Here is a 12,439-nt window from a genome sequence, read left to right on the forward strand (position 1 = left end):
CCCCTCCTCTGCCAGGCATTTCTGCCCACAATTGCCTCAAATCACATGAGAACTGGAGTGGAAACATGTCGTCCTTATTACAAAGGGAATGCTAATAAGAATTGAATTATTAACCTGGCTACATGCTCAAGAAACAGTAATGGTTTTGATCCCACAATTGTTTGGTTGTTTTCTCCCACTGCACCAAGGATAAGCTCTGACTCACAACAGCCCATTTAGCGATCGGTTCCAATTTATTTGTGTTAAGTAGGCCGAGGCAGCTTTTTCCTCAAAGCCACTGACTGATGTTAAACGGTGGTTCCATTATTATTAAGTGCACTCAAGCATGGGCTTCTCACTGAAGATGGCAATTCTTTGGCATTCTCAGAGTGAGGTATTTAAAAGGAGGTAAGCATTTTAGAATTGCATGTTTTTGGAGCTGGTAGAGCAAGGAATGAGGACTGGGCAAATCACATTGTATTGAATGGCAGGGCAGGCTTGAGGCAGCTAATCCTGCTCCTACATTTTAGTATTGAGTCATGCTGCTGTTACTGTATGTCCTGTCCTGACATGTGCACAGAAGGGATAATGGATCACACGATCTACAATTAGGAAGATGTTGAAAGGGCAAATCATTCATTTTGTTCAAGACCAATGTGAAAATAGCTCAAAGTCTTCAAAGCACGTTATAACAACAATCCATGCAAGATCAGAGGCAGACATGATTTGCAACAAACATTTATTTAAAATACATACACTTAAAACATCAAAAACAGAAAAAATAAAATTGCAACAGCGAAATAAACTAATATTTTAAAAAACATTTAAGGAGACAAATTTTCATCAATTTTTAATGCATAAAAATAATAGACACTACCTTTGGTTTTTAAAATGACAGAAAAACTCAACCCTATCACCAGAGAAGTGCAACATTAGCCACCACATTATCTACATTGCAGTTTTATATCACAAATCATGCTCTACTTTAGTTAGCAAATATGAAATGGTGTTATAGTAGGAAAAACTATAAATCTGTGCTGGAAGGCACTTATAGCCTGCAGTGTCCACAAAATGCTTAACTGCAAGTGCAGGTGTGAGCGTATATCCAAGTTGCCCAGTCACTCAAGTTGAAGAGAAAAACATTTGCACTGCTGTTATGATGCAAATTAGGTGTCATCTTATTGACAAGTTGTTTCTTTTCAATGCGTGCAAGGAGTTTTGACTGGTTTCAGGTATAAATGAATGGGATTTTGGGAAGGGACAACAGGACAAGGAAAGGGTTGTGAAAGTTGATGCACATGATCTACGACGCCTGGAATTGATTTATAGTTTTACAGGGCCGTTTGCATTAAAAAATCTCCAGTGCAGAGGACTTTGTTAGAGAATCTAACATTGGATGAATAAATTCTGCTCCCTCTTTGTTCCACATATATAATGGCGGAGGCAAAGATGGTGGGGTAGGGGAAACTTTTAGATAATATCATTTAAAAAAATTAGGAGCATGGTGCAAATAAACCACATCCAATGCAAAGGTTTACAATCCATTTATTATGAATGTCTGACAGTAGATTCTTGCTTTGAAATTCTACCTACCAATCATAAAACCAGGTTTCAAACATTTAATTTTAAAAAATCATTTATTTTCAACTCAATCAGTAGTACATACAGGAAGGTAATCCTATTTTTGTTTTAAAAAGTAGACTTTCCTTAAAAGCTCCTAAATGAGCATTTCCTGAGAATGCATATGCTGTTTATGCAAAGCAACCTTTGGCTAGTAGCTTGTAATTTGATTCCACGGTGCTTTTAAACACATTAAACTCTGCATAAGGATTTGTAAATTATTCAAAGGCACTCCTATCTTTATATTACATTATTGCATACCTAAAACTATTACCATTCTCAATTGCATTCAAAAAGCTGCAGAGAGATTATTCGAGCAGTGGGTCACTGCTGCAAGAGCAGAGTAGGGTAATATAAAATAGAATAAACTTTGGCTCATTTATATTTTGGGAAAATTAAAGAGTCATGGACTAATGAAAATAAAGCTCCGAGCAATAACTCATTGCGATTAGCTCAGGAAAAGCTCGTTTTTCATCATAACAATTGAGTAATTCCTTGCCAAGTTTCAATGCAGGATCAAAACTGGAAAGTATTATCGATTCCACCTGCTACTAAATTGTGGCATGCACTCTGTACCCAAGTCTGTAAAATGTTTGCTCGTTGCCACCTCCTCATTCCTCCCCCTGGCCGTACATTTCAGCAAGCTTGCGGAAGCGCGGGCCCCACTCGTTCAGGTGGTCGTATTCCTGGTCTACATCAGAGTTGTTGGACGAGTTCACTGTACTTAAAGATTCCGCCTCTGAACCGCCGCCTTCATAATCAAACACCAGGAGGGAGTCGTACGGAGGGGCAGTCGGATCATTGTCGGCAGTCTTCAGGTTCTGCGGAGACAAAACCAAGCAATAGTTAGTACTACACCAAGTTGGGCCCAAACCTCTCCTGCATTGATTTAAAAAAAAAGATTTAGAGATACAGCATGGAAACAGGCCCTTCGGCCCACCGGGTCTGCGCTGCCCAGCGATCCCCACACATTAACTCTATCCTACACACTAGGGACAATTTTTTTTTTTAACATTTGCCCAGCCAATTAACCTACATACCTGTACGTCTTTGGAGTGTGGGAGGAAACCAAAGATCTCGGAGAAAACCCACGCAGGTCACGGGGAGAACGTACAAACTCCTTACAGACGACTCCCGTAGTCAGGATCGGACCCGAGTCTCCAGCGCTGCATTCGCTGTAAGGCAGCAACTCTACCGCTGCAGTACCGTGCCACAGATTGGTGCAGCACCCTCTCCTCCCTCCCCACTCCATCCCACTCAACCCCCCTTATCCTTCCTCCTCCCCCCCATCCCTCCCTAGGAGATAGATTTAAACTTTAAAATGTGAATAACTTTAAAAATATAACACCGATTTCAATGAAACTTCTTCCATTAGCATCAAAGGAAACGACGGTGAGTAAGGTGGGCCTAAAATTGTTGCGCTATCATGTACCATTTTGGCTGTAGTTCAGGAACAAACAAACAAGAGTTTTAGTGTATAGAATAAAGCAGGGAACTTCTGCTGATACATATGACCAGCAACAGCCCTGCTCAAATGATTTTCTGCCAAGATAACATGATATCTTGTAATATTAATGAAATAATCCAAATTTCTACTTCTTGCATGCGTTGGGCTATGACAGTAATACAAAATCAAACATGACATCATTCTAATTGCAGACTTTTACTCCCACACATTTCCCCCCCCAGTGCAAGGTTATTTTAATAATGTGCAGGAAGGAACTGCAGATGCTGGTTTACACTGAAGATAGACACTAAAATGCTGGAGTAACTCAGCGGGACAGGCAGCATCTCTGGAGAGAAGGAATGGGTGACATTTCGGGTCGAGACCCTTCTTCAGACTGGTTGCTAGCCTACCTCATCAATGAAGGTGCCGATCTCGTCTGGGTTAGCAGGGCGTGCCCGATACTGCGGTGCCATGAGGACTGGAGCCACATCATTACGAACAAATTCCGGTTTGGCATCCAGGCCCCGGTGTAGTTGGCTGAGATCATAATCCTGATAAACGACACAGTCATATCACAACATTGCATGGAGATATTTTGATACACAGTTAAATAATAAAGATATTATATGCCAACAAATGGCAACTGCCCAGACCACTCAGTGGGACTCGAGCAACCTACAATGAACATTTTAATAACAAGATGATATTTATTCACAAAATGCTGGAGTAACTCAGCAGGTCAGGCAGCATCTCAGGAGAGAAGGAATGGGCGACGTTTCGGGTCGAGACCCTTCTTCAGACTGATGGAGTCTGAGACAAGATGATATGCTTCCAGTTTGTTATAAAATGGACAGGGCACAGTTACTGACTGCGAGTGGAAGCAGGTAAAAAAAAAAACAAGTGGCCAGACAAGGTGGGAGTGAGTTGTGGGTGGCAAGGCTTTATATGCATGACCTGCTTGGAGCAGAGTATTTGCAGCTGAAACAGCAGCATTAAGCCACGTGTCCCTAGTGCAGACGACACAAGCTTTTGAATCCATTGCAGTGTCGAGTTAGCGGTCAGTTGTTTGATAATAATCAGAGACGGCACAGACTTTACCTGTTAGTTTATTAGAGATCTCGTAGACAGGTTTCTAAAAGCACACCAGCCCCTAGAATTAAGCCCCCTTTATTCCCCAAAACCGCAGAATTCACAGTTATTTACAAGTATCACAACCAATCAATATTGGAATTAAGTCAGCTTTCCCTTATACGGCCGAGTGTTGGAACAAAGTCAGTTTTCCCTTATAAGGTCCTAACATGCTATTGTTCAAGGTTTAGTCGCCGTCTGTTTACTGTTTGTGTTCTTTATACATTGTGTTTTTCTCCTCTGAAGACGAGCTGGAACATTCTGCGGTTTGGGCTACTGATTACTACTAGTTTTAGCAAGTTCAGCATTTTTGTGATTATGTAGCCTCAAGCAGGTGAGAGAGAGAGAGAGAGCCTCAAGCATGTGCTTTAACCTAGCACACAAGGTTGCAAAGCCCATGCAAAGTCCAGTGGCCCAAAGAAACAAATAAGATAGATCTGGCTCTGCGTTCCTCATCTCCACAGCAGGACCTGGACACAACTGTGGCCAAATCATCATAATGGAGTCTAACTATTTGTAATCATCTGCACCCCGACTCCCTTAAAAACAATCCCATTCATCACCAACCTGGTCTTCTTCGCCACCACCCTCTTCATCGTAATGGTAAACATTATCCCGAATGTCCTCTTCAGGCAATAAGGGCTCCTTTTTCACGCTTCGCCTCTTTTTTATAAAAAGCAGGAGCAGGAGCACCAAAACTAAAAGACACATTTTAAAAAAATTACTATAATTTACAGAACAAAAATAAATATATTTAATATCTTCAATTAGAAATATGATTTTTATAAAAGTTTATACATTAAACTTACAAACGACTACACATTGCATATGGGTGCAACTAATAGCAAAATGCCCAGCCTGGAATGGAGAGCTTTAAAGGAAAGGAATTGAGCTCTGAAGGCGCAGTGCTCAGGGGCTGCGACCAGATAATAAATATCCTAAATTTAAACAACTCATCCTGCACATATGAAAAGTAGGATGGGGAATAAATGGAACTAAAACCCATCTATGAAACCCACAATCGCTTTCCTTCAAAAGGGACATAATTAGCATTCAAAATCATAAACGTTAATAGAGCACACGAGGGCAAGGTATTGGCAAGAAGAGAATGTTGTAATTGGTTAAAGAGGATTGTCAAACAAAAAATACACAGCGTGACATTTTTACTTCTCCATGTTTGAATAAAAGAGGTTGAAATAGAATTAGCAACTGTAAAAAACAGTATTGATTATAAATAAACATGGGAAAAAATTGAGGGAAATGCAAAAACAAATCCAGTTAGAAACTAACTGCATCTTCAGAGTTCAATTCTTTTCTTTAAAACATTCCAGTTAGAAACTAACTGGATAATTCTTTGAAACAGCCATTGCAAAAATTGTGGGCCAAATATAGAAAATAGGTGCAGGAGGAGGCCATTTGGCCCTTCAAGCCAGCACCGCATTCATTGTGATCATGGCTGATCGTCCACAATCAATAACCCGTGCCTGCCTTCTCCCCATATCCCTTGATTCCACTAGCCCCTAGAGCTCTATCTAACTCGCTCTTAAATCCATCCAGTGAATTGACTTGCTTCAATCGTTTTCCAAATCACGTGGCATTACTAACCAGCAATTTACTTGCACTTCCTTTACAGACCGCCTCTAGATTGCAGGGGGAGAATATCCTCTTTGGCTCAGAATGGAACAGAAGACATATGCACAAAACTTCAGCTTTGTTGAAAATTTGGAAAGAAGATTAAGCCCAACTCACTTTGAAATATACACATGATACTTACTCAACAATGCCAAGATCGCGCCCAGAATAGCCAGAATGCCAGGGATACCAAAAGCAGCGGCAACGATCCTCTGTTTACATGCTCCGTGATCACAGTCACACACTTCCACTCGCAGTCCAGTGACCTGAGACATCTGTGGTGTCCCTCCGTCTGTTATTCTCAGAGAAACTTCATAGATGTTGGGATCAATTTCTCTTTTCAGCCGTAACAGCTTCACATCATCTGAACAAAAGATGACAGATTGTTATGCAACCTCTACACAATAACAGACTGCTTAACTCAAAACACGTTACGAGTGTCAGTTTGCAAGTAATGGAGCAATGGCCCCTTGCGTTTGTTCTCATCTGATGTTCTCATCAGATTATTAGCCTCGCCACTTTGATTTGGCACATGTCTTCATTCCCTCCATCCAATTCTACCTGCTTTTATGCACCCAGCTTAGTGATCTACTGACATTTGCTCAGGGGCTGTGACCAGATAAGTGTCCTAAATTTAAACAACTCCTGCTCAACATATGAGAAATAGGATGAAATATAAATGGAAGTAAAACCCATCTGTGGAATCAAAGATCATTTTCCTTCAAGAGACCATGATTGGCATTCAAAATCATAAAGGTTAATGCAGCACATAAGGGCAAGGGACTGGCAAGAATAGACTGTTGTATGTAATTAGTAAAAGAGGATTTTGACCAGTGTGGAATAGGATATCATTGCACCTAACAGTATTAGGAGAGCTGTAGGAGGAGACCTTTCAACCAATGCAGATGTTCTACCAATCTGTGGTAGCCAGTGCCATCTTCTTCGCTGTCATGTGCTGGGGCAGCAGGGCGAAGGCCGCGGACGCCAACAGGTTAACAGACGAAGGCTGGCTCCATCCTGGGGGCGGAGATGGATTCATGGGAGGTGGTCTTGGTGGGGAGGATGCTCCTCAAACTGCAGAGCATCTTGGACAATACAGCTTACCCCCTCCATGACACACTGGTCAACCTGAGGAGCACCTTCAGCAACAGACGGGTTCCACCAAGATGCAGCACAGAACGCCACAGGAGATCCTTCTTCCCTGTGGCTATCAAACTGCACAACTGCTCCCCTTCAGTCATAGGGTAGACTGACTCCCCCCCCCCCCCAAAAAAAATCTTTGCACATCCCCAATCCTTTCCACTAGTCACTTTAATTTGATGCATTTTGTGTTTTATGACTGTTGGCAGATCAATTTCCCTCCTGGGATAAATAAAGTTCTATCGTATCGTAACCAAATCATCACCCGAAATACATCCTCTGGAGTAATGACTCCACTGCATCCAAACCTTCACTATGAACACATCACCCTCATCATCACAATACCAAATTGTACCATCACTCCCTCTTGGTGCGGATATACAGCTCCATCTCTTATCGTTAGACTTTGTCTCCTAATCCTTCCCAGTTTCCTACATTGGTGTAGGTTCCTTCAAAATATTGCAATATTTCATAACAAAGGCATGTTGCAAGATAATTGGGGGCATAATGAGAATGTGCGAGGGGAGAGTGGTGTGGGGAAAAGAGGCAGAGTTAGAGTTCCCACATCTCAACACTCAGCTTTCTACTAATGCGTGTAAGTAGCAAGTAGCAAGGCAGCTGACAATGAGACTAGTAGTTGAGGAGAAAAACCAGTGGAGATTACGACCCACTCTACATCAATGGGGTCTGTGTGGAAAGGGTACCAGCTTTCAGGTTCCTGGGTACGCACATCGCAGAGGATCTTACCTGGTCTACCAACACCATCACCACAGTAAAGAAGGCACAGCAGAGACTCCACTTCCTGAGGATCCTCAGGAAAACCAACCTGCAGGAGAAGCTCATGTTGTCCTTCTATCGCTGCTCCATCGAGAGTGTGCTGGCATACTGTATAACCACATGGTATGCCAGCTGCTCAGAAAAGGACAGGAAGGCCCTTCAGAGGGTCATCACGACGGCCCAGAAGATCATCGGCTGCTCACTGCCCTCCCTGGAGCACCTGTTCAGACTACGCTGCCTCAGTAGAGCAGGCAAAATAATAAAAGATCCATCCCACCCCGGCCACCGTCTGTTTGTTCATCTGCCCTCTGGTCGACGTTTCAGGTCGATCAAATCCCGAACAAACAGACTTAAGACTTAAGAACAGTTTTTACCCCAGGGCCATACGAGAACTGAACACTACCTTTGCACTAGGCAACACCGTTAAAAAATCTTGTACTTAATATAATTGTATTTAATTGTATTTATGTATTTATTTGTTTTTGCATTTATTGCATATATGTTTGTACGCACCGTCAGGATTGGCTATTTTTTAATTTCGTTGTACTCGTTGCAATGACAATAAATGAATATTATTATTATTATTATTATTAAAATGCCTTTTAGTTAATAATTCTGTTTTAAATGTAATCAACCTACCCCTGTCTGTTGATTCGACAGTCCAGTTTTTCTCAGCTCCATGAACCAGCAATACTGCGTAAGGGGAAGTGTTGGGTGGAATGTCTTTGTCTAGAATGGTCACATTCACAGGGAGACCATCCTGGTTGCATACCCGGTTGAGAAGTGAAGTAGCGATGGGTGGATTATCATTGATATCTTCAAGATCCACAAGAATAGTCCCAGTGCCAGTGGCAGGTGGATTCCCTGCAGACAAAAAAAAATATTCTGAAACCAATTGCAAACTTCAGAAAAAGTTCATGAGTTATCTGGACGAGTAAATTGCCTTGTCACATAATGACCGAGGCTTCTTTTCATCTGTTATCAAGCTTTCGAATGATCCTTCCACAAGCCAGGGTACTATCCCATTCACCTCTATGTCATTGTAGAGATTGAACTTTTAGCTATAGAACTGATGCACCACAATGCCTACACCCCACTGGTCCTTGGTAACAATAATAAACCTAAACTTGAAGGATGAAGAATTGACCACTTTAATTAATTTCTCCAGAAGAACCTGTCTTGTCATTAAAGCATTTAACTTAATATCTATTTATGAAGGAAAAATTCTCTCGTTTTTTATTGACTTGAATCTCTATTCCTTGACCTATTCTCATAATGAAAATATTCCAGATTTACCTATTAAATTTGACATATTTTCACATCATTTATCAGACGGTTCAAAGCTGTGACTTTTTTCGGATTGGTGAACCTCAAAGTTTTTCCTATCCTGTAAAAATCTGTTGGATTTAAGTATGTTAGTGGTTTCTCCCATCACAAGTTTATAATTTAGAGAGACATTACATCAAGGACTAACCAATTTCAATTTGGCCATTACCCCATTATGTTAGTGATCTATAGCATCTAATTTGAGAAGAAACACTGATGTGGACTCGAGGTCTTATTATTGGCAGCATGTACAGTACAGGTACCTTGCATTTTATGAAGAGGTTACATGCTTGAAAAGCAACTGAATTCAAAAACGTACAAGTTAAACATAAATACAACTATGCAATCAGCAGTAAATTTGACCACGTTATTCGCAAACACCAGCCCGTAAATGGAACAAGTGCATTATATCTATAAATGTATATATAATAAATATATATAAATATAAATAAACATATATAAACAATATATATATATATAAACATATGGATAAACAAGGCCTGATTAGGAACAGTCAACATGGATTTGTGCCTGGAAGGTCATGTTTGACTAATCTTCTTGAATTTTTTGAAGAGGTTACCAGGGAAATTGATGAGGGCAAGGCTGTGGATGTTGTCTATATGGACTTCAGTAAGGCATTTGACAAAGTTCCACATGGAAGGTTGATTAAGAAGGTTAAATCGTTGGGTATTAAAAGTTGCAAGATGGATTCAACAATGGCTGAATGGGAGATACCAGAGGGTAATGGTTGACAACTGCATGTCAGGTTGGAGGCCAGTGTCTAGTGGAGTACCCCAAGGATCTGTGTTGGGTCCGCTGTTGTTTGTCATTTACATCAATGATCTGGATGATGGTGTGGCAAATTGGATTTGTAAGTATGCAGATGATACTAAGATAGGTGGTGTAGTTAATAATGAAGTAGATTTTCAAAGTCTACAGAGAGACTTGGGCCTTTTGGAAGGGTGGGCTGAAAGATGGCAGATGGAGTTTAATGCTGATAAGTGTGAGGTGCTGCATTTTGGTAGGACAAATCAAAATAGGACGTACAGGGTAAATGGTAGGGAATTGAGGAATGCAGTGGAACAGAGGGATCTGGGAATAACTGTGCATTGTTCCCTGAAGGTGGAATCTCATGTGGATAGGGTGGTGAAGAAGGCATTTGGTATGCTTGCCTTTATAAATCAGAGCATCGAATATAGAAGTTGGGACGTAATGTTAAAATTGTACAAGGCATTGGTGAGGCCGAATCTGGAATATGGTGTGCAGTTCTGGTCGCCAAATTATAGGAAGGATGTCAACAAAATAGAGAGAGTACAGAGGAGATTTACTAGAATGTTGCCTGGGTTTCAGCACTTAAGCTACAGAGAGAGATTGAACAGGTTGGGTCTTTATTCTTTGGAGCGCAGAAGGTTAAGGGGGGACTTGATAGGTTTTTAAAATTTTAAGAGGGACGGACAGAGTTGACGTGGGTAAGCTTTTCCCTTTGAGAGTGGGGAAGATTCAAACAAGGGGACATAACTTCAGAATTAAGGGACAAAAGTTTAGGGGTAACATGAGGGGTAACTTTTTTACTCAGAGGGTGGTGGCTGTATGGAATGAGCTTCCGGTGGAAGTGGTGGAGGCAGGATCGATTTTATTTATTTAAGAGTAAATTAGATAGGTATATGGATGGGAAGGGATTAGAGGGTTATGGTCTGAGAGCAGGTAGATGGGACTAGGTCGGAGAAAGTGTTCGGCATGGACTAGAAGGGCCGAACTGGCCTGTTTCCGTGCTGTAATTGTTATATGGTTATATGGTTATATCAAAAACACAAATCAAACATGTAAAATGTGAGGCTCTTGCATTAACATATTATTCCTGGTTACAAACCATGTTGTTCTTTACCAACTGCTACAAGCTACTTGGAAACGGGCCCTTCCGCCCACTGAATCCATGCCTGACCATCGATTACCCAGACACGGTAGTTCTATGTTATCCCATTTTCTCATCTACTCCTTACTCCCGAGGGCAACTTGGAGGTCAGTGAACCTACAAACCTGTGGTCTTTTGGATGTTGGAGGAGACCAGCAGTCACAGCGAGAATGAGCAAACTCCACAGTCAGAGGCCAGGATCAAATCTAGGGTTAGGGTGGCAACAGCTCTATCAGCTGTGCCACTCCATTGGTTTTACAGCTAAGTGATGTGGAAACACTTGAGATGTCTCCCCAAAGTATTCCTGGGGAGTGGGGAACATCCCCAAATACCAATAATAATAATAATAATGCATTACATTTGTATAGCGCTTTTCTAAACACTCAAAGACGCGTTACAGGGTTTACTAAAACGTAGAAAATAAATAAATAAATGAGCAGAAAGGGAAAAATAAGGCGAGGTGACGGTCAGTGGTTGAAGGCAGTGCTGAACAGGTGAGACTTCAGTGATGTTTTAAATGTGGTGAGGGAGGAGTCTCTGATGGTCTGAGGTAGTGAGTTCCAGAGGGTGGGAGCAGCGATGGAGAAAGCCCTGTCCCCCCCAGGATCTGAGTTTGGTCCGGATGGGGGGGGGACAGGAGGTTGGCAGCAGCAGAGCGGAGGGTGCAGGTGGGAGTGTGTCTGTGGAGGAGGTCAGTCAGGTAGGATGGGGCCAGGTTATGGAGGGCTTTGTAGGTCATGAGGAGGATTTTGTACTGGATTCTCTGGGGGATGGGGAGCCAGTGGAGCTTGTAAAGGACGGGGGTGATATGGTCACGGATCGGGGAGTGGGTGAGTAGACGGGCAGCGGAGTTCTGGATGTATTGGAGTTTATTGATGATTTTTGAGGGTGAACCATAGAGGTTCACCAATCCGAAAAAAGCCACAGATGTGAAACATGACCAAAGTTTCCAGGCCAATTATCCTGGAAGAAGTGGGTGTTTGAAAATTGAATTAAATAATGTATACTTTTTTTTAAGCGTTAGTATCAGCATCCGGTTCATCTTAGTTGGTATTTTGGACAATGGACAATGTTAACAACATGTTCACACCCCTCCCATAACTCTGAGGAAAGTATTGCTGGGCAAGGCCAGGGTGTCACTCTGCTGGTGGCTTCCTACAACTACCCCAGTATTAGTTTAATTTTTGACTGCTGCACTTGGAAAATTACACGGATGGACCTTTTTGCTAGAAATTATGGTGGCCAATTCACCACTGGAGCTTTGGTAGGATCAGCAGAAATGGAACAGGCAGTGTAAGTAAGGTGGCCTTTCAAAGCGAGGATGACTGATCTTAAAGGCAAAATAATCCTGCTCATAACAGCAAATGCTAATGCAGTCAATGGGAAAACACTGCTCAATGCAGCAGCTGCTGAGAAACTTCACTTAAAAACACAAGTTATCTTGTTTTAATATCGTTCCTTTATAGTTAAATTTTAAG

The 12,439-nt window shown here is 41.7% G+C and overlaps 1 protein-coding gene across 1 annotated transcript in view; it reads right to left on the minus strand.

Annotated features, from left to right (window-relative positions):
* Positions 1–771: 771 nt before the first annotated feature.
* LOC144594396 (B-cadherin-like) overlaps positions 772–12,439 on the minus strand; it is a 50,022-nt gene continuing 38,354 nt past the window's right edge. Inside the window, exons 12-16 of the mRNA XM_078400830.1 lie at positions 8,363–8,587; positions 5,949–6,170; positions 4,742–4,872; positions 3,457–3,597; positions 772–2,420 (exon numbers count right to left, since the gene is read on the minus strand). Coding sequence (XP_078256956.1) covers positions 2,211–2,420; positions 3,457–3,597; positions 4,742–4,872; positions 5,949–6,170; positions 8,363–8,587 — 929 coding nt within the window. The 3' untranslated portion in view covers positions 772–2,210. The remainder of the gene's footprint in view (positions 2,421–3,456; positions 3,598–4,741; positions 4,873–5,948; positions 6,171–8,362; positions 8,588–12,439) is intronic.

This window comes from Rhinoraja longicauda, chromosome 6 (assembly GCF_053455715.1).
Source record: "Rhinoraja longicauda isolate Sanriku21f chromosome 6, sRhiLon1.1, whole genome shotgun sequence".
Taxonomy (NCBI): domain Eukaryota; kingdom Metazoa; phylum Chordata; class Chondrichthyes; order Rajiformes; family Arhynchobatidae; genus Rhinoraja; species Rhinoraja longicauda.